General features: G+C 48.4%; 1 protein-coding gene across 1 annotated transcript in view; it reads left to right on the top strand.

Annotated features, from left to right (window-relative positions):
* SNX29 (sorting nexin 29) overlaps positions 1–22985 on the top strand; it is a gene marked incomplete at its 3' end in the record, with an annotated part of 1499164 nt that overhangs the window by 27974 nt on the left and 1448205 nt on the right. Inside the window, exon 2 of the mRNA XM_082261720.1 lies at positions 11057–11109. Within this exon, the coding sequence (XP_082117846.1) occupies positions 11057–11109 (53 nt within the window). The remainder of the gene's footprint in view (positions 1–11056; positions 11110–22985) is intronic.

Genomic DNA, 22985 nt, shown 5'->3' with positions numbered 1-22985 from the left:
CCTCCTGGAGAACTAAAAGCGACAGCCGAGCTGGGCTTCGCACTGGATAATCTAAATCCTTATGGTACCAGTCTGGACGGGTGCTTCCTCCCTACTCCATGTGGGGTGCTCTAACGGCGTCCACTGCGTGTGTGTGTGTGAGGGGGGGGGGGGTGTATGGTTTCTACTTTGTCCTCGGGGCTTCCTTTGGTGTATTCCCACGGTGACCAGGGTCCCTGGGCTCCTGATGGTCGGTGCAGTTTCCTGCCTCCATTTTGGGTGAGGGCAAGCCTTGCTGCATCAGTTTGAGGGCAGCAGCCATTTTTTGCCTTGCTGTATGCCTTTTGGCACCATTTTCCGGTGCCACCTTGGATGTGGGCAGCCGCATTGTGAGGGCAGCGGCCATTTTCCCTGTGCTTCCCCTATACTTTCTATTGCTACCATGTTTGTGTAGATCAGGGCACTTCGACCTCTAGTGACTCACTTCCTCCAGCCATCTTTCAGCTGCAGCAGAAGCGTAGAGAGCGGTTTGTCTTTCTCTCAGGCACTGTAAGGGTTTTTTTTTGGTCTTGTGGGGGCAATCTCTCAGACACATTTACTTTAATCAGTCATCTGCTTATTTAAGGGGGACTCCAGCAGCGCGGGATCGAGGTGCAGACCGCAATCGCCGATTTAAAGGGCCAGCATTCCTTTTTTTTGTATCTCTGCCAAAATGCAGTCCCAGGGTGACAATTTCCCCACTGATCTTGTATGTGCATCTGGGGCATCCGGATCACCTCCCCTTGCTTCTCTATCTGAAGCCATTGAAACTTTTGGCGTCCAAAATTGATCTTGTCACATTTTAATGTTCAAAAACGGCCAATGCCCTCTCAGTCTTCTGATTCTAAGCCTGATATGGTTGCCACGGACACTGCGCTCCCTGATGGATCCCTGTCCTCACACTCTGACAGTGAGGAGGATAAGTCCTCCTCCGCTGCAGCGCGGGAACGCGCTTTGGTTGAAGCGCTTGTTCGCTCCGTCAGCAGGCTTTGAACATTGATGATGAGCCCACCCAGACTGGTAAGCGGGTTATCTTCGGCTCCCGCAAAGCCCAGAAGTCAGGCCAGGTTTTCCCCTACCCTGAGGTGTTTCACGATATCGTGAACGAATAGTGGAGACGCTTTAAGCATGTGCTGGCGGTGGAACGCCGCTACCCTTTTGCGGACCCAGTTTTGTATCGCTGCATGGTGTCACCTAAGGTGGACCACACTGTTTCCAGGTTGAATACATCCACGGTGGTGCCCGTGGAGGACTCCCCGGTGTTTAAGGAGCCAATGGACAGGCGCGTGGAGTCTCTTTCCCGCCAAATGTACCTTGTGGGGGGCTCGCTCCTCAAGCCTGTGTTCGCGTCCATGCTGGTTTCTCAGACGGTTACGGAATGGATCAAGGTGCTTAAGAGCAACTTGCTGGCGGAGTCGGTTCCCCCGACTCTCATCGAGCTTACGGACCAAATGGCCCAGGCCATGGTGTACCTGTGTGACGTGGCTCTGGATGAGGCTCCCCTGGTCGCAAGATTGTCTGCGGTGGGGATTGCACTCCTCCACATGGTGTGGCTGAAGAGCTGGTTGGCGGTCCATGCCTCTAAAAAGTCAGTGTCTGATATCTCCAATTTGGGGGAATGCCTTTTTGGGGACTCCTTGGATGAGATTGTCAAGGGTCTCATGGGGGGTAAGAGTACCCTCCTGCCCCAATCCGCGAAGGGTAAAACACCCCGCGCGCGGCTGGTCCTTCCTTCACGACTCACCGAGGGCTTTTTCGTGCCTCTGGGGCACCTTCAAAGCCTTCAGAGAGGATGAGACGATTTGGTCGGATAAGTCCGAGCATAGCCAATCAGGTTTGGAGGATGGGTACCCTGAGGCTTTACCAAAGTTTTACCGGGGGGTTAGCCTTGTTCCCGCTGGGGGATTGCGATCCTCGGGTATCTGGACAAATTCCTGTTGAGAGCCGGTTATCACCCGACCCTGTTGGGTGATCTGTCGACCTTCCTTTCCGAACCATGCCCTGGAGTTCAGGGCAATCAAACTCTGCCTGCTCCTTGGACGCCTCGGCTGCATGGCCTCCCGGTTCGGGAGCAGTCCGACATTATCTACGGCTGTGGCTTACATCGATCATATGCCTTTCCCCCGATTCAACTGTTGTCCAGGTTCCTCCGCAGGTTGGCGTTAGAAAGGGTACAAGTGTTTCTGGTGGCCCCAGACTGGCCTCGTCGGTCTTAGTACGCAGCCCTCGTAAAGATGGTCGTTGAGCCTCCCTGGCGGCTACCTGTGAGAGAAGATCTGCTGTCTCAAGGGCCGATCTTCCACCCTGCTTTACAGTCTTTGGCTTTAAAGGCCTGGCGATTGAAGGCCAGGTGTTGCGAGGCAGTGGTCTCTCCGATGCTGTTATTCCTACCTTGCTAAGAGCTTGGTAGGCTACCTCCTGGAAGATTTAGCATTGTACCTGGAAGGTGTACATTGCCTGGTGTGAGTCGCGAGGGTTGCATCCTCGCTCCTTTTTGGTGGCGAGTGCCCTGGCTTTCTTGCAGAAAGGTGTGGAGCAACGTTTGGCTTTGGGCACTATTAATGGTCTGGTGTCGGCCTTGGCCATTTTTCTTCCAGCATTCCTTGGTGACAAATTCCCTAATTCGTACTTTTATTCAAGGTGTGCGTCATCTGGCTCCTCCGCAGAGGCCTCCTTTTACCTCCGAGGAATTGGAATATGTTTTTTGTCCGTTTTGCAACGACTTCCCTTTGATAATATCCGAGAACTATCTCTGCCTGTGTTGTTCCAGAAAGTTCTTTTCTCTTATGTCCTCTGACAGTCACCGCCCACTCATTCAGTCTTCACCAATGGGTATTGACCTCTTATCCATAGGAGCAAGCTAGACATAAGACTTGTTAAAAACAAAGTAATTTACATAGACACACCTATGGGGGCTATCCCACTGGTCCAATACCCCCCTGCTATCAGCCATCCCAACTCAGTTTGTCTTCTGCCTAGTTAGGAGTAAGATATGCTTTTCTGTGCTGGGGCTACGGTCTCAGCCTTTCTTCTGTTTTATGATTTTCTTTCCTGCAAATGTTTTTTTCTTTGCATTACTAGCTGTTTTTGTCAGCGTTTAGTTAGTCGGATCTTTGGATGACGACGGCGTTGCGGAGCTGGGAGTCACACTGGTCGTCCTGGGGCTCCAGGACAGAGGGCCTTATGGAATCCCAGCCCGCCATCGAACATTTAGCAGGCTATACGTACGCCCTGGCCTCATAAACGACCTGTACCTGTCCTCAGGGATTAAAAGCCCGCAAGGTGGCCACCTCGCTTGGACGTCTCAACCGCGGTTCTGTGCGTTGCTAGCGTCCTGCGTTTTTGGCTGACGGCACCCCCACCGCCTGGGGTGGGAGGCTTCCCGTCGATGAGAGGCGCCCACGCCATCGGGTACGGTAAGTACATTCTGTATGGGGCCTCTGTCTGGGGATGGCAGTCTGATGTGTCTGTGGTATCCCCTCATATATGTGCGTTCGGGGCTCACTTTACTCCCGGTCCCTGCAGGGGCTCTACCGCGCCTGGGACGCTATGTGGGGGGTTGTGGGGGCCCCTATCCTGAGTGCCACTGATTGTGGTGTGTTTGGGTGCAGAAATGTGTGGCGGCCCGCTGCGGGGTTAAAAACCGCGGGTCTGCCATTTTAGGTGTGGGCAGCTGCTTGGCTTCACTATGGGCACTTCTGCAGCTATGTATGTAGTGTGTTTTGGTGCCCTTCGGGCGCCATCTTGTGTGTGGCAATGTGTTTTCTTTGGTACACATGTCGGTGGCCATCTTCCCGGAGCCTCCCATTGATTTCTATGGGCAACCATTTTCCCTTAGCCTGAGTCCTGTTCAGCCTCATGCGGTGACATCACTTCCTTTTTCATGCAGAGGAGATCGTCAGGCAAGCGTGGCAACACTTGTGGGGGTCTGTCTTTGCTGTTTTGTGGGGAATATCTCTGGCTATCAGCTTTATTCCTGCCTGCGGGGTCTATCAGTATAGTCCTTCATAGCAGTGTACTACGTTGGGATCGCCGTGCGATTTAAAGGGCCAGCATCATAGAAAAATTTTCTTTATGGAGTCCCAGGACGGCAAATTTCCCCCAGCTTTGGTGGATGATTCAGGCTCCTCTGAATCTTCTGCACTGACTGCTGCACTTGCGACTTTAGCGTCCAAAGTGAATCTTTTGATGGCTGAACGTGATTCTAGGAAAAGGCCTAGGTTTTCTCACTCCTCTGATTCTGAGTCTGATATGGTTGCCGTAGATAGTGTGTCCCTTGAAGGGTCTCATTCCTCCCAGTCTGAAGGGGAGGAGGGGGACGATTCCCCCCCTGGGACGGCCGGGGAACGCGCTGCTATAGCTGTGTCTATATGGATGTCATGACATTGGGGGCGGGACCTATGATGCTTTGCAAGACATTTAAGGTGAGGATGAGTGATCACAGACAGTCCAATCTTTCAACACAGGGTGGATACCAAACAACAGTATTTTATTTATTTCAGGTTCTTATATAGCGCTGTCAATTTACTCAGCACTTTACATATACATTGCACATTCACATCAGTCCCTGCCCTCAAGGAGCTTACAATCTAAGGTCCCTAACTCACATTCATACATACATAGTAGGGCCAATTTTATACAGGATCCAATTAACCTACCAGCATGTCTTTGGAGTGTGGGAGGAAACCGGAATACCCGGAGGAAACCCACGCAGGCACAGGGAGAACATGCAAACTCCAGGCAGGTAGTGTCGTGGTTTGGATTCGAACCAGCGACCCTCTTGCTGCTAGGTGAAAGTGCTAACCACTACACCACTGTGCCGCCTTTCTTTATGGTAAGCACACAGCCACTTTGTTTCACAGCATTTTCTATTCACTTTCCACTTCTTTTTCCTCTCTTTCCTCCGCTTCTCTTTTCCTTCTCATGTCTTTATTGCATCACTTCACACATGCAATTCATGGTGATTTATTTTTATTGGTTTTTCAGTTTTATTACCAATCTTTTCATCCTTATCCACTTTGGTTACTTTTATCTACCTGGGCACCTGTCTTCACCCTTTGGTTATTTCTTTTCATTCCCTGGTCTATACTCAGGTCTCTGATGCATTCAATATATATGACCATTATTATTTGTTGGCTGCTATCCTACAGGAAGCAACTGCTTACTTATCCACATGTATACTTCTCCATTTAGAGACTGGCCAGGTGTTTGATATATTTACAACACATTCTCATGACTCCTTGAGTCAATTGCAATGCCACTGGATCCTGCCCCCTCAGCTCCCATGTTGGACTATTTGGCCGCCGCTATATGGAAGCACTGGTTTTAAGCACAATGACGCGGCTATATTTGTGAGTATGTTGTCTCCCCACATGAGTCCTATTTTTTGAGTATTCATACTCCAATAGCCACTAACCCTGCATGTTTATAACAATAATAATCTAATCTCTTTCCAGACCTGCCTGCACACTTACACTCCTGACGAGTGGGCAATGCGACCCACGAAACGTGCGTCGAGTTACCAAGATATATGTATTGATGTGCATACTGTTATAAGACATTTTAATATTTTTATGACTATGATCTTTTTTGTGTATGTCAAACATCCATGTTGTATTACTTTATATATTGGTTCTACACAATAAACCAGATATATTTCAACATTGAGTGTCATGACTATTGGGTCCACCTCATCTAAAGTCCCGCTGGGCAATTCTCTTTTTGTATGCATTTAATTGGGATGGAGGTGTACCCCAATATGAAATGGCATTGCAGGTCCAATATTAATTTTTTTCACTGTGCCCAGTAAGGAGGGCACGGTGCGTCCGATTCTGGACTTGAAAGCTCTCAACCGCTTCGTGCGCATTCAGAAGTTCCGCATGGAATCACTCCCCTCGGTGGTGGCCTCCCTGAGTCCGGGAGATTTCCTGGCTTCTATCGACCTAAAGGATGCGTACTTACACATCCCCATATTCGAGGGTCATCAGAGGTACCTCCGATTCGCTATCGCGGAGGAACACTATCAGTTTGTGGCGTTACCTTTCGGTCTCGCTTCGGCTCCCAGGGTGTTTACCAAGGTGCTGGCTCCTTTTCTGGGCCTGTTACGAGCACAGGGCATTGCGGTCTTGGGATATCTGGACGATATCCTGTTAAGGTTGAGTGCCAGTCAGAGCCTGCTGCGCAATCTGTCCACTATGGTTCAAACGCATGAGGAGTTCGGGTGGACCATCAACGTTCAGAAGTCGACTTTGTCTCCTTCGGTTCGTCTCCCATATTTAGGGATGGTCCTGGACTCCGCCCAAGCGAAGGTTTTTCTGCCGGAGGACAAACTCCGGACCCTGCAGGACGAGGTCAGGTCCCTCAGGGACAACGAGTCCTCGTCTCTCAGGACCTGTATGTTGGGGTGTCAGCAACCTGGGGTTGATGGTGTCAGCCTTCGAGGCGATACCGTTTGCACAGTTCCACACGCGGTCTCTCCAAGCGGAGATACTGGCCAGATAGGACAGGTGTCATTGGACCTGAGGCTGTCTCTGAGTCACCAAACCAGAGTGGATCTTCTGTGGTGGCTCCAGTCCCCGGCCGTAGCAGAGAGGAAATCCTTCCGGCCGTTACTGTGGACGGTGATTACCACGGATGCCAGCCTGTCGGGCTGGGGTGGTGTTCTGGGCAACCTGTCTGCCCAGGGCACTTGGTCGGTGGAGGGATCCTCCCTGCCGATAAACATCTTGGAATTGAGAGTGATCAGGCGGTGCCTGCTCCATTGGTCGGATCGGCTTCAGGGCCGTCCTGTACGGGTGCAGATGGACAATGCCACTGTGGTGGCTTACGTCAATCACCAAGGGGGCACCAGGAGTGCCCGGGCGGCCCAGGAAGTGACCAGCATTCTGTCTTGGGCCGAGACTCATGTCCCGACAATCTCGGCAGTTCACATTCCGGGTGTGGAGAATTGGCAGGCCGATTATCTGAGCCGCCAGACCCTGGACCAGGGGGAATGGTCCCTGCACCTGGAGGTGTTTCAAATGCTGTGTGCGAGATGGGGATCCCCGGATGTGGATCTTTTCGCGTCCCGGCTAAACATTAAGGTGGGAAGGTTCGTGGCAAAAACGCGCAATCCTCTGGCAGACGCCTCGGATGCGCTGGTGGTGCCTTGGCACCAGTATCTTCTGATATATGCCTTCCCCCCGATTCAGCTGTTGTCCAGGTTCCTTCGCAGGTTGGTCTCGAAACCGAAGTTGGTGATTCTGGTGGCCCCGGACTGGCCACGCCGGTCTTGGTACGCGAACATCATTCAACTGGCCGTCGAGCCTCCATGGCGGCTGCCGGTACGAGGCAATCTACTGTCTCCGGGACCGATCTTCCATCCTGCTATACTGTCGCTGGCTTTAGCGGCGTGGCTGTTGAAAGCCAGGTCCTGAGACAGGGGTCGCTCTCCCGATGTCATTCCTACTCTGCTCAAGGCTAGGAAGGCCTCATCCGGTAAGATCTATTACCGTACCTGGAAGGCTTATTTTGCCTGGTGTGAATCCAGGGGCTTCCTTCCTCGCTCCTACTCGGTGGCGAGGGTGCTAGCCTTCGTACAATCTGGTGTGGACCAGTGCCTTGCGTTGACCACGATTAAGGGCCAGTTGTCTGCACTGGCCGTCCTTTTTCAGCGCCCCTTGGCGTCGAACTCCTTGATTCGCACCTTTTATTCAAGGTGTGCGTCATTTGGCCCCTCCTCAGAGGGTGCCTCTACCGCCTTGGGACTTGAACTTGGTTCTGTCCATTTTGCAACGTCCTCTCTTTGAGAACATCAGGGAAATTTCTTTGCCTCTGCTGTCAAAAAAGGTTGCTTTTCTAGTGGCGATCACTTCTGCCCGCAGAGTGTCGGAGTTGGCGGCCTTATTTTGCTGCTCCCCTTACCTGGTGATTCATAGGGATAAGGTGGTCTGGCGACCTAACCAGTCCTTCCTTCCTAAGGTGGTTTCTGATTTTTACCTTAATGAGGACATTATTTTGCCTTCGCTTTGTGCGAATCCTAAACATCCTAAAGAGTTTGCCTTACATTCCTTGGATGTTGTCCGGGCTATCGGGGTTTACCTGTCGTCCACTGAATCCTTCCGAAAGTCGGATTCTCTTTGTCCTTCCTGAGGGAACTTGGAAGGGTATGGCTGCGTCTGCGGCGACCATTTCAAAATGGTTCAGACAGACGATTGTACAGGCCTATTCCATTAGGGAATGGGTGCCGCCCTTCCCTTTCAAGGCGCACTTTACCAGTGCGGTGAGTGCGTCATGGGCCTTCCGGCATCAGGCTTCGGTGGGCCAGGTGTGCAAGGCTGCGACTTGGTCGTCGGTGCACACCTTTTCCAAATTTTATAAACTTGATGTTCTGGCATCAGCTGATGCCTCCTTTGGCCGCAAAGTTCTCTGTGCGGCAGTGCCTTGAGGGGACCCCGGTTTTGCGGGTCCCTGACTGTTGGGGTTGTTTTTTTTCCCCCTTGTTTATTTGCTTTCCTGGGTTGTTGCTCCAGTTGAGCTTTTGTTACCCAGAGACTTTTCCTTTCTGTTCAAATAAGGTTCCTTTCTCTGACGTGGGTGCTGCGTTGCCTTTGTGACGGTTACGTTTCCCACCCCTCATGTCTACACTGCTTTGGGACATCCCATTGGTGAAGATTGAATGAGTGGGCGGCGACTGTCAGAGGACTTAAGAGAAAGGAATTTTACGGTAAGATTTTACAAAAATTCAGTTTTTCTGGCGGCTATCACATCTGCTCGCAGAGTGTTTGAATTTTTGTAAAATCTTACCGTAAAATTCCTTTCTCTGAGTCCTCTGACAGTCGCCGCCCCGCCCCTCTTTTGGGGTTCTTCGGACTTAAAGCGGAGTTCCGGGCACAGAATCGTTTTTTTTTTTTTTCAATCTCCCCCTAACAATCACCCTTACACATCGATACATCCGCTAATCCTGGTTAGAATGGTGAAATAATGAGTTTGCAAGAATAAAATCTTACTTTATATAATTTCTGATGTGCGGCGCCATCTTTGTTGTGGATTGCCGAGTCCATTGTGGGGAAATGTCTTCCCTTCTTCCTGATTCCAGTGGGCGTAGGCCTGTGAGTCAAGAAATGAGAACAGTGGTCGGCCGCCCATGTGACTGCAAAGTGCATCATGGGAGGGCCGAGGAAGAGCTCCCAGGACGCATTGCGGCAGGAAGTGACGAGGAGAGCCGAGGCACAGGAGGGAGGAAGTCCTTTGAAAGGTGAGTATACAAACCTCTGTAAACAGGTAAGTGAAAAAAAAAAAACTATGGGAATATCCAATTCTGACTCAGCGGAGAGTAAGGAATACAATGCAGTAATTATTAGAAATTGAATTTTGTGCCCGGAACTCCGCTTTAACTGCTTGCTACCAAACTGAGTTGGGATGGCTGATAGCAGGGGGGTATTGGACCAGTTGGACATCCCCCATTGGTGTGTCTATGTAAATTACTTTGTTTTTAACAAGTCTTATGCCTAGCTTGCTCCTATGGATAAGAGGTCAATACCCATTGGTGAAGACTGAATGAGTGGGCGGCGACTGTCAGAGGACTCAGAGAAAGGAATTTTACGGTAAGATTTTACAAAAATTCAGTTTTTCTGGCGGCTATCACATCTGCTCGCAGAGTGTTTGAATTGGAGGCTCTGTCCTGCCATTAGCCTTATCTGGTTGTTCATAGGGATACAGTTGTTCTGCGACCCAACCAGTCTTTTCTCCCTAAGGTGGTGTCTGCCTACCACCTCAATGAAGATGTTATTTTGCCTTCACTTTGTGCGCAGCCCAAGCATCCCAAGGAATTTGTTTTGAATTCATTGGATGTGGTTCTGGCAATCAGGTTTTACCTGTCAGCCACGAATCCTTTAAGAAGTCTGATTCCCTGTTTGTCTTCCCTGAGGGACCTTGGAAGGGTTCGGCTGCGTCCACTGCCACCTTTTCTAGATGGATCAGACATACTATTGTTCAGGCCTATTACCTTAAGGGTCAGGTGCCTCCTTTCCTTGCTTGTGAGGGTACATTCTACTAGAGCCTTGAGTGCCTCTTGGGCTTTTCACCATCAGGCTTCTGTGGCTCAGGTGTGTCCAGCAGCGACCTGGTCGTCTGTGCACACTTTTACCAAATTCTACAAGATTGACGTGATGGCTTCCTCGGATGCTTCCTTTGGCCACAAAGTTTTGAGCGCTGCGGTTTGTTGAAGAGACATGTTTTCTCTTCTTGGGGTGATTTTTTGTTCTGGGGTTATGTCCTGTTTGTTGAGTTTTTGTTGCCCTGTTGGCCACGTTTTGTTCTGGCCTTGTTGGCACGTTACCGTTCTGTTGGTTGCGTCTTTTTCTCACCCCTCCCACCTTCACTGCTTTGGGACATCCCAATAATGATGAAACTTGGAAGAGGCTGCCTCTGTAAGAGGACGTAAGAGAAAATAGAATTTTTGTAAGAACTTACCGTAAAATTCTTTTCTCTGAGTCCTCTGACAGACGCAGCCCCCCGTCCCTCCATTTTGGGGTTGTTTGTCTTCCTGTACTGCTTGCTATGAAACTGATTAGTAAGCTCTATGTGTATGAGGGTAATGTCTAGAGGGACAGCCCCTAAAGGTGTGTCTAGTTAAAGCTTTTTTAATGAAGTTTTCAGTACCTAGCCCGCTCCTGCAGAGGGCGCCGTTACCCAATAGTGATGAAACTTGGAAGAGGCTGCATCTGTCAGAAGACTCAGAGAAAATAATTTTACGGTAAGTTCTTACAAAAATTCTATTTTCCTCTAGAAGTAAAGAGTGCCCCCTTGTCCTCAGTGATGACCTTAAATTGAATAACTCAACACCAAGTTCACTATATGGACCCCTTATGTATTTGTACATGTTGATCATATCCCCCCTTTGTTAAACCTCCCTGTTCTATTTCCCTAACCCATATTTGGAAACTAACCTACCTGAATGTCAAAGAATCCAAGAAATGGGCAGACAATCTCTTTAACAGCATTGTTTGAGAAAAAAATATATTTTTGTAATTTTTTTTTTCTCTTTTCTTATTTTCAGTGCCAGATAAGATTTGGAGGACGTAAGGAAATTGCTTCAGATTCTGATAGCCGGTAAATAAGTTCCCATATCACTGTTACCACTTGGATCTGTGTTTTTTTTTTTTTTTTTTTCAAGACTGGTAGTTTTAGAACAGCTCAGAGTGATCAATTTTCAGGCATGTTCTCTATTTTGATATGCAGCTTATCAGCAACTCTTCTCTAAATTGTAATCTTTTCCGTGTTGTACAATAAATGTTTAACCACCCCAATACTGGGCACTTTCACCCCCCTTCCTTCCCAGACCAATTTTAAGCTTTAAGTGGTCTCACTTTTTTAATGACAGTTACTCAGTCATGGTACACTTTACCCAAATTAAATTTTTATACTTTTGCTCACACAAATAGAGCTTTCTTTTGGTGGTATTTATTCACCACTGGGTTTTTTTTGCGATATAAGCGAAAAAAGAGTGACCGTTTTGAAAAAAACTATATTTTCTAGTTTTATGTTTCAAAATAAATCCAATAAAATCTAATTTTGTCATAAATTTAAGCCAGAATGTATTCTGCTACATGTCTTTGGTGGAAAAAAAAAATCCTGATAAGTGTTGTTAATAGGTTTGTGGGAAAGTTAGAGTCTACAAGCTAAGCTATGTTTTATTGAAAATTGAGCAGTCCTGATGTACTGACTACCTATCTCATTTCTTGAGGCCCTAAAATGTCAGAACAGTACAAATAGCCCCCAAATTGAATTGCCCATTTTTGTAAATATGACAGTCCAAGGTATTTAATAAGAGGCATAGTGAGTTTTTTGAAGTTGCATTTTTTTGCCCACAATAGTTTGGGTAATGACGATTTAGTTTTTTTATTTCTTTCCACAAAATTGTCATATTAACAAGTTATTTCTTACACACGGCAAAGATAAACTTGCAATTACACCCCAAAATATATTCTGCTACTCCTCCTGAGTATGGTGATACCACATGTGTGAGACTTTTCCACAGCCTGGCCACATACAGAGGCCCAACATCCAAGTAGCACCAGCACTCATTCTAAAGGCATAAAGTACACATTTAATTTCCTAGTACCTATCACATTGCGTGGCAGATGTTTATTACTGGGATGTGGCAGATGTTGACTGGGACAGATGTGGCAGATTCCAGATTCTTACAGACAGATGTGGCAGATGAACACTTGCTGATTTGGCAGATAATGCGCGCCAGATGATCACGGACAGATGCGCCAGATGATCACGGACAGATGCGCCAGATGATCACGGACAGATGCGCCAGATGTTCAAATTATTTTCCTGGGACAGATGAGCGACAGGTGTTTTTACTGTGTTGGGGACACTAGCTGGGTGATCAGTGAGTAAAAAGCAGTAAAACCGCTTAATATGCACTGATCCCCCGGCTGGCAGCACAGATCCGCTCTCCTCCTCCTCACTGTGTGAGGAGAAGCAGAGCTGATCACCGTTACAATGGCTGTGTTGACATTACATGACAGGTGTGATTGGACATGTAATCAGGAGGGCCAATCACAGAACCCTCCTGCTGAGCGGTGTTGAGCTGTGTCCTGGGGACACAGGCACACCAAAATCGCGCAGCTGCACGGGCATGCGGTCGCGCAATTCCCCCATCTTCTGGAGGAAAGGTCCACTCAGAAGGAAGAGGCTCCCACCCAGCCGTTTATATGCAGTTGCCGGGTGGGAGGAGGTTAAATGGCTAATCTATATTATTTAGCATCCATTGAATGATACAGGGCATCTTATACAGCCAGATTATACTACCGCCTTAAGGAGATTGGGAAACTGTCCCAGAGAGTTGGATGCCTTTCTTTATTCCTGCTGAAAAATATCTACCGTATTTTCCGGCGTATAAGACGACTGGGCGTATAAGACGACCCCACCAACTTTTCAAGTTAAAATATTGCTTTTGGGATATACTCGCCATATAAGACTACCCCCCTATGTAGCCTTAGAGTCCTCTACTCCGCACTGAATGCAGTCCATTAAAAAATAAGTATTTTTTTTTTTTTTTGCAGACTCATACTTACCTAGGTGGATGCAGCATCGGTCCGATGCTGCGTCTGTTACCCGCTGGCTCTAAGACTGAGAACTGAGAAATCAAATACTGCCAATCACTCGGTTCTCGGAGCTCCCTGAGCAGTGAGCTGGTAACTATCAGTCACTGTCTCTCTGCTCTGACATTCCCCTCCCCTGCTTACTGAAGCACTGGGCTGGGGAGGGGGCAGGAGTCGCGGTCCTGCCAGAGCCTGGACCGGCTCTGTGACATCAGCCAACAGCAAGCTTCAGCACGCTGTCTTCTAAAAATGGGTCACATGAGTGCAGAAGGAACTGCACTCCACAGAATAAGTACAGCCAAACTGGCTTTGGCTGTACTTCTCCTTTTAAGTTGAACAGGGGCACCCCACAACTACGTGCAATACACTTGGTTGTGTTGTGCACTAGTGCAGGGTTTAAGGGGTTAAAACCGATAGTAGGAGGCCATATAACACTTTCTTGTAACCTGTCAAATGTCTGAAGAGTAATCCAAACACAGATCAGTCTTCAGAGAACACTAGCGTAAACCAGCTTAAATTATTTTAATGACAGGCAGTTACATTCTCCACTTAGATCTCGGTTTGAATTAACAGAAGTGAACCTCTGTCCTGTGTGACATTGACTTCTTTCACAAAGATAGGTGAGCACTCTGCATATGTTCAAATTGGTCTGATTTCACTTGAAATGTCAAATCTGAGCCAATTGCTGGCAATGGCACAGTCCAAATCGGTGCAACATCAACTTTGCAGCGCGGCACCAATTCTCAAAAGTATAAAGGCAAATGGTAGTGCGCTATTCAGATGTGTGATGAAGCTAAAATAATAATAAGATAAACCAAAAAGTGTAATAGATAAAAAACAATATGATAAACCTCCAAAATATATATATAAATGAAAAGCAAGTAAAAATCAAAAGCTGAATACTTATAAAGCACAAATATATAAAATCTTCCTAATAACAGTGAATTTCTAAATGTGCAAACAATGCCAAACAGTGCAAAAAAAAAACGAATTGAAAAATGTAAATCCAATGAGTACGCGCCGGCTGCAGCATGATGACACAAGTGTACCGCGGTTCGGATACAAAAATCAAATGTGAACACAGTCCATCGGGGGCAGGGGGAGGGGGGAGCAATCGAACTCGGGTTCGGACCAGGCAATCTCACCTAGTGTGAAAACACCCTAATAGTGTCACTGGTCCCCAGAAAGTGTCAAAAATGTCAGGGGTCCGATCTGTCAATCGCAATGTCGCAGTCCCGCTAGAAATCGCAGATCGCCACCATTACTAATAAAAAAATAAACAAATGAAAAGTCCAAAAATCTATCCCGTAGTTTGTAAATGCTATAACTTTTGCGCAAACCAATTAAAATATGCTTTTTGGTATTTTTTTTTTTTTTTTACCAAAAATATGTAGCAGAATACAAATTGGCCTAAACTGATAAAAAAAAAAAAAAATAATTTTTTTTATTGGGAATGTTTTATAGCAGAAAGTAAAAAATATGGCGGTTTTTTTCAAAGTTGCCGCTCTTTTTTTTGTTTATCGCGCAAAATCTAAAAATCGCAGGGGTGATGAAATACCACCAAAAGAAAGCTCTATTTGGGGGAAAAAAAGGACATCAATTGTATTTGGGTACATCATTGCGCGACCGTGCAATTTTCCGTTAAAGTAACGCAGTGCCGAATCGCAAAAAATGGCCTGGTCATTAAGGTCAACTGAACAGTGTTACTAGGGCAGTTGGTTGTGTCAGTAGAGCAATGAATGGTGTCAGTAGTTTTTCTCTTACGTCCTCTGACAGGCGCAGCCTCTTCCAAGTTTCGTCACTATTGGGGTAATGGCGCCCTCTGCAGGAGCAGGCTAGGTAGTGAAAACTTAATTAAAAAGCTTTAACTAGATACACCTTAGGGGCTGTCCCTCTCGACAATACCCTTAGACACTTAGAGCTTACTAATCAGTTTCTTGCTGCCTAGCTCAGTAGTAGGACCTAGGATACCCTGCTGGGACTCCGGTCTCAGTTTTTATTTTTGCTTTGAAAAAGGTTTTATTTTATTTTCTCACTCGCCAACGCTAGCTAGTCGGGGGGATCCTCCTGGAGAGCTACACGCGACAGCCGGGCTGGACTTCGCAATGGATAATATAGATCCTTATGGTACCCCAGCCTGGCCTACAAGCTTGCGCAGGTTGTGGTCCGCCCAGGCCTCGCCACAATGGTGCCCCGACAGATGGGGATGAGCCTGCTGGGATTTTTTTCTCCTGCCTCCCTACTCCATATGGGGGCACTCTCACAGCACCCACTGCGTGGATGAGGGGGGGGTGTGTAGGGTTATTACCTTGTCCTGGGGGGCTTCCTTTAGCCTCGGTTTCCACTAGTGCGGCTACGAAGTCGTGCTACTTCTAGCACGACTTCGTAGCAAAAGTAAACCGCGGCTTCAGTTAGACTTGTCCCTCATATATAGAGGGAAGTCGTGCTCAAAAGTAGTACACGATTTACTTTTGAGGTCGCGGCAACTGAAGCCGCGGCAGTGGAAACGTGCCCCATTGAAAACAATGGGTTATGACTTGCTGTGCGACTTGACGTGTGTCAAGTCGCACTAGTGGAAACCGAGTGGATTCCCGCGGTGGCCAAGGTTCCTGGGCTCCTGGATGGCGGCGCCGGTTTTGCCCGGAGGGCAGCCAGGCTGCATCAGATTAAGGGCAGCAGCCATTTTTTGCATAACGCGCTTATTTTGCCGTTTTCGGCACCATCTTAGATGTGGCAGCCGCATTGTAAGGGCGGTGGCCATTTTCCCTGTGTTTTCCCATATACTTTCTATTGGCATCCATGTTTGTGTAGCTCAGGGCACTGTTCGGCCTCTAGTGATTTCGGTTTCCCCACGGTTTCCTGGAGAGCGGTTTGTTTAATCTCTCTCTGGCACTATAAGGGGTTTTATTGCTTTTTGGGCATTTCTCCTTAGACACATTGCTTTCACGGTTATCTAGAAATATAAAGGGGTACTCCAGCAGCAGCGTGGGATGGCGGAGCGGACTGCAACCGCCGATTTAAAGGGCCAGTGTTCCTTTTTTATATTTCTGCTAATATGGAGTCCCAGGGTGACAATTTTACCCCTGATCTTGTTTGTGCATCCGGGACATCCAGATCACCTTCCCTAGCTTCTTTATCTGCAGCTATTAAAACTTTGGCGTCCAAAGTTGATCTCATGATGTCACAAGGTAATGTTCAAAAATGATTGATGCCCTCTCAGTCTTCTGATTCAGAGCCTGACATGGTTGCCACAGACATTGCCCTCCCTGAGGGATCCCTGTCCGCACACTCAGATGGAAAGGAGAAGGAGTCCTCCGCTGCAGCGCGGGAACGCGCTTTGGTTGAAGCACTTGTTCACTCCGTTAGGGAGCCTTTGAACATTGATGATGAGCCCACCCTGTCAGGTAAGCAGGTTTCCTTCGGGTCCCGCAAAGCCCAGAAGTCGGTTCAGGTTTTCACCTGCCCGAGGAGTTTCACGATATCGTGAACGAACAGTGGCGTCGCGTGAAGCACCTGCTGGTGGTGCCTAAGCCGTTTCAACGCCGTTACCCCTTTGTGGACCCAGTTTCCAATCGCTGGATGGTGTCACCTAAAGTGGACCACACTGTTTCCAGGTTGAATAAATCCACGGTGGTTCCTGTGGAGGACTCCCCGGTGTTTAATGACCCGATGGATTGGCGTGTGAAGTCACTTTCCCGCCACATGTACTTGGTGGGGGGGGGGGCCTCACTCCTCAAGCCGGTATTCGCTTCTGTGCTGGTCTCTCAGACGGTTATGGAATGGATTAAGTTGCTTAAGTGCAACTTGGTGGCTGAGACGGTTCCCCAGACTCTCATTGAGCTCATGGACCAAATGGCCCAGGCCATGGTGTACCTGTGTGACGAGGCTCCCCTGGTCGCAAGATTGTCTGCGGTGGGGATTGCACTCCGCCGCATGGTGTGGCTGAAGAGCTGGTTGGCAGACCATGCCTCTAAATAGTCAGTGTCTGATATCCCCTATTTGGGGGCATGCCTTTTCAGGGACTCCTTGGATGAGATTGTCAAGGGTTTCACGGGGGGTAAGAGTACCCTCCTGCCCCAATACGTGAAGAGTAAATTACCCCACGAGCGGTGGGTTCTTCCTTCACGGCTCACCGGGGGCTTTTTTGTGCCTCTGGGGCGCGGGAAAAGGGTAAACCATTCAGAGTCTATGGAGAGGACGAGACGGCTTGGTCGGATGAGTCCGAGCATAGCCAGTCTGGTTCGGAGGATGGTTCATCCTCTGCATGAAGGGACACCCTCACCTACTTCGGGGGTGGGGGACTGTCTGCGTTGCCTTCCAGAACCCTGGGCGTCTCTGGTTCAGGACTCATGGGTTCACAAACTCATTCATTCAGGGTTCAAGCCCGTATTTTGGTCTCGCCCGGCAGACAGGTTCTTTCCACCATGTGTCCGTTTATTTCCAGCATCGTTTGTGGGCTCTGCTTGCGCAGGGTGTGGAGGTGCCTTTTCCTCGGCAGGAATGGTTTCGTGGTCTTTTATTCCCCCCTGTTCCCGGGTACCCTGAGGCTTCACCAAGGTTTGATTGGGGTGTTAGCCTTGTTCCCGCTGGGGGGATTGCGATCCTCGGGTATCTGGAGGAATTCCTGTTGAAAGCGGGTTATCACCCGACCCTGTTGTGTGATCTGTCAATCTTCCTTTCCGATCCATGTCCTGGAGTTCAGGGCGATCAAGCTCTGCCTGCTCCTTGGACGCGCTCTGCCTGCTCCTTGGACGCCTCAGCTGCACGGTCTCCAATTGCAGCCAGTGGCACAGGGAACATCTCACGAGTAGAAGGAAAAATGGATTCAATAAAATTTCAGCAAATTTTGGATGGTAACTTGATGTCATCTGTGAAAAAGCTGAAGTTAAAGAGAGGATGGCTTCTACAAATGGATAATGATCCTAAACACACCTCGAAATCCATGGGGGATTACATCAAGAGGCATAAACTGAAGGTTTTGCCATGGTCTTCACAATCTCCTGACCTCGACATAATTGAAAATCTATGGATAGACCTTAAAAGAGCAGTGCGTGACAGACAGCCCAGAAATCTCAAAGAACTGGAAGACTTTTGTAAAGAAGAATGGGCAAAGATACCTCAAACAAGAATTGAAAGACTCTTGGCTGGCTATAAAAAGCGTTTACAAACTGTGATACTTGCCAAAGGGGGCAGTACAAGATATTCACTCTGCAGGGTTCCCAAACTTTTGCAGACACCATTTTTTTTGTTTTCTGTTATTTTGAAAGTGTAAATGATGGAAATAAAATCTAACTTTTGTTGACATATTATATGAATGTCTAATCTGTAATTTGATGCCTTTTGGAGATTTTTCCATCTTTCCTTGGCTTCTTTATGCACATTAATACAAATATTTCTCTAGCGCTCATTGACAGACGTAGTCCTCGGTGATACACCACCTTCGGGTTATGTTGCCTCCACAGGAGCAGGACTAGACAGGAAATTAAAAAGCTCTGGCCACACCCTAGGGGCAGTCCCAGAGGGTATATCCTCTCTCTCTCTGCCTCAGCAAATCAGTTATTTTCTGTCTAGTTAGGAGTAAGGACCTAGATACCTTGCTGGGATCTTAGGTCCTGGCAAGAATTTTTTTCTAAAAGGATTTTTAGACAGCTTTTTTTTTCTCCAGTGTTCCTGTGAGATCTTCAAGCAAGAAAGCTGAACTGGGCGACGGGCTGGATGTTGAGATCCGGTGGTCACCCCAGTTCAGCCTACGAGCGCGTGCAGGCCATAGCTCCACGCTGGGTCGGCCGCGACAAAGTCCCATTAAAAGGACTGAACCCGCGAGTTAAACGTCTCGCTGAAACGCCAAAGACCATGAGTCACGGCGTCCGTATCGGTCGACAGCCCTCCCGCCCCGGTGGAGAGGGGTACTGTCAGGAGTTGGTGCCCGCCTGGTCCGGTATGGTGAGTAGTATGTTCCCCCTTTTTCCCTGACGGGTTTTGTGGTGAACGCGGGCCCCTCTCTGTATGGTAAGAAAGAGTTCTTTCTATCCTATAACATGTCACAAATCCTCCTACTTTGAGTGTGATTTTATGTGTGCAAAAAGCCAGGAGGCTTGGTTTGGGAACTAACAATCTATTGTATACATGTTTTAAAGATGTAATCTGTGGCATTCTGGGAATCTTATGGGTTAAGTATAAGCTACCTACCAGTCAGAAGCCACGGACATGTAGACTGCCTTCCAAATCAGATCTCCAGCTATTAGCAGGCCTCCCGAACGGCCATGCGGTCCGCCAGGGCCGGTACCGCCAACCACGCCATATCCCCATGCAGAGAGAGTGTTGTGTGCCCTGCAGCACACCGCTAGTCAGTACAGGCCGCCGCCATTTTTTTTGCTGGATCGCACGAGCCGCCATTTTGGCGTAGCCTCGTGTCTCCAGCATGGGGGCGGCCATGTTTGAGGTGATCCTACACCTCGTGGAGCTTGGGGGAGGCGCCGGAAGGCGTGCAGAGGGGCGGAGCCGCCTCCCTTCTTCCTGGGCAGCCAGCCAAAAGACTTCCTGTTTGTCAAGACAGCGCTGTAAGCTGTTGCAGTTTAACTCTGAGCATCAAGTGGTGAGCCTGGGGGTCTATCTCTCTCTCTCTCGATCGATAGGGATCCCTAGCAGGTAACACTAAGGGGCTTTTTGTGGCGCTGGGGGTCAGAAAAAAAAAAAAAAAAAAAGTTTTTTTCTTTTGAATTATATTATCCAGGAAGTAACTGGAGTTATCATGGACCCTGCCACACATATTCCCCCACCTGTTTCCCTCGAGGGGGCCTCGGGACCCGCCGGTGCACAGAGTATAGAGTCATTTACAGCAATTTTGGAGTCTATGTTGGCTCGGGTGGAGGCGGCCTGTCAGGGACGGGGGTCAAGGAAGCGACCCCCGCCTACCCCTATACCATCTGACACCTCTGACTCAGATTCAGAGATGGTCACGGCAGTTGCAGGTTTCCTCTGCAAGGGCTGTTATCCCAGGTAAAGCCCCCTCAGACAGTGAGGAGGACGCTTCTTCTCCTGCTATAATTCAGGAAGAAGCATTGGTGGACGCACTAGTTGTGGCAGTGCAAGAAACCTTAAAACTTGAGGCTTTACCGGCAGAGGCAACTGAAACAGAGAGGCCTTTTGGTACTAATAAGCCCATCAAGATGGCGAAGGCTTTTCCTGTACCTAAATGTTTTGGTAATCAGATTAAAGGAGAATGGGAGCATTCTAAACGTACCTTTACTATTTCCAAGCGTATTGCTAGACGCTATCCGTTTGAGGAATCCATCATTAAGAAATGGACGGTACCACCAGTCGTGGATCCGCCTATTTCCAGGCTGAATAAAGCCACGGTTATTCCAGTGGAGGACACTTCGTCCTTTAAGGATCCGGTGGATCGAAAGATAGAAGCAGAGTCCCGCACTATCTTTTCTCTGATAGGGTCAGCATTTAGACCAGTAATTGTTATTGGTCTAGTTTCCCAGACACTTACGGAATGGGCGAAAATGGTACGCCAAGATCTTAGGGGAAAAGATATTCCCCAGGAGACATCTGATTTGATGGAACAGATCATACAAGGGCTACGGTTTATCTGTGACGCAGCCTTGGACACAATTCCCTTATTAGGGCATGCATCTAAGTTAGCAGTGATCCTCAGACGTGTGCTGTGGTTAAAATGCTGGTCAGCTGACCTAGGTTCCAAAAAGACCTTGACCAATCTCCCTTTTCAGGGGAATCGTCTATTTGGGGCCAACCTAGATGAAATCATTAAGGATGCCACTGGGGGCAAGAGCACTTTCTTGCCACAGGCTGCAAAAGCTAAGGGACCTCGCAACAAGCGAGGACCTTTCTTTACCGCCCATAAAGGGCGCCCGGCTGGTACTAGCGGGAAAGGCAAGACTCCTCCAGGAGGATTCAAGAAGGGCTGGTCGGACAAGCAGAGGACCAACCCAGCCAAACCCGAAGCAAAGGAGTACACAGCCTGAAGGTGCGCCCCCACCCGGTTTCAGGGTGGGGGGACGTTTTCACCGGTATTCAGGACATTAGATCGAGCATCAACCACTACTACCGGTGCGATTCTTCCCTTCCAACATTTAAGTACCACAGGAAGCGGTAGTTACCGTTCCCTGAATAGATCTTTTCCTTTACCCTTTCCTAAGATTAGTCCCGATACCTCACAGGAATCGGATCTGGTTGACCAGATAGGCCAAGTAGCCTCTAGTCGGGTGACTTCGGTCCCTGAGGTTCAACCAGAAAAGATCACCCTTCCTGATAACTATCAGGTATCTGATAAATGTGTGGAAACAGAAAACGACCAGACTTTCTCGGATGGTCAGGGCCAGATAGCTCTAGGGACGCCTGGTTCAGATCCAATCAGCGCCAGTGGTCCTAGAAATTCTAGGCTGGCCTCCTCAAGCCGGCCTGGCCGACTTGGACATGCTAGTCGCAGACGTTCCGTGGGAACTTCGTCTCAGGGAGTGTCTGTGGTCTCAAGGACCAAGTTACCTTCGTGCTTTACAGTCGCTGGTTTTAATGGCCTGGCCATTGAGACCCAAGTACTGAAGGACAGAGGTTTGTCTACTTCAGTCATTCCTACCCTTATTAAAGCAAGGAAAGCGACTTCCAGCAAAGTCTATTATCACACATGGAAGACTTATATTGCGTGGTGCGAATCTTTTGGATTTCCTCCACGTACCTATTCGGTGTCTCGAATATTGGCCTTTTTGCAACAAGGGGTTGAGCAGAAGCTAGCCTTGAGCACCATCAAGGGTCAAGTTTCAGCATTAGCAATCTTCTTTCAGAAGCCGTTAGCTACCAAATCCTTGGTGCGGAATTTCATCCAGGGGGTGCGGCACCTGGCTCCTCCAGTCCGCGCGCCCTTACCGCCCTGGGATCTTAATTTGGTTTTGTCGGTTCTACAGAAACCTCCTTTTGAAAACATCAGGGAGATTCCCTTGCTTACTTTATCCCAGAAGGTGGCCTTCTTGGTGGCTATTACTTCTGCTCGCAGGGTGTCAGAACTGGCTGCATTATCATGCCAGTCCCCATACCTAGTGATTCATAGGGATAAGGTAGTACTTCATCCTAAGCCATCTTTTCTTCCTAAGGTGGTTTCAGATTTTCATCTGAATGAAGATATTGTACTACCTTCCTTGTGTCCTCAGCCCAAGCATCATCGGGAACATGCGTTGCATTCCTTAGATGTGGTTCGGGCAATCAGGGTATACCTGAAAGCTACGGAATCATTCCGTAAGACGGATTCACTTTTTGTGATCACGGATGGCCCCAGAAAGGGTTTGCCTGCATCTGCCGCGACCATTGCCAAATGGATTAGACAAACGGTGGTACAGGCTTATTCTATTAAGGGTCAGAGTCCTCCGTTCCCTGTTAGGGCGCACTCCACTCGAGCGCTCAGTACTTCCTGGGCCTTTCGCCATCAGGCGTCAGTGGTCCAGGTATGTAAGGCGGCCACTTGGTCGTCGGTACATACCTTTACAAAATTCTATAAAATTGATGTGACGGCATCGGCGGATGCCTCATTTGGCCGCAAGGTTTTGCAGGCCGCAATTTGAGGAGACCGGTGGTCTACCTCGAGGGTTTTTTCTGTTTGAAAAAAAAAAAAAAAAGAAAAATTTTTTCTCTCTTTTGTTGAGTCTCATCATTAAGGATGAGCATTGTAAACTTCTAGTTGGCACCGGTTGGGCCTTCTAGATTGGGATTTGATTTCATTTTCCCACCCCTCAGTTGTGATACTGCTCTGGGACGTCCCGAAGGTGGTGTATCACCGAGGACTACGTCTGTCAATGAGCGCTAGAGAAAAATGGATTTTTGTAAAATCTTACCGTAAAATCCTTTTCTCATAGC

Source organism: Pelophylax lessonae (genome assembly GCF_965119305.1).
Source record: "Pelophylax lessonae genome assembly, chromosome: 6".
In the NCBI taxonomy this organism is placed as follows: domain Eukaryota; kingdom Metazoa; phylum Chordata; class Amphibia; order Anura; family Ranidae; genus Pelophylax; species Pelophylax lessonae.
Note: the sequence above shows the minus strand (reverse complement) of the source record. Positions and strands in the feature narration are given on the sequence as shown.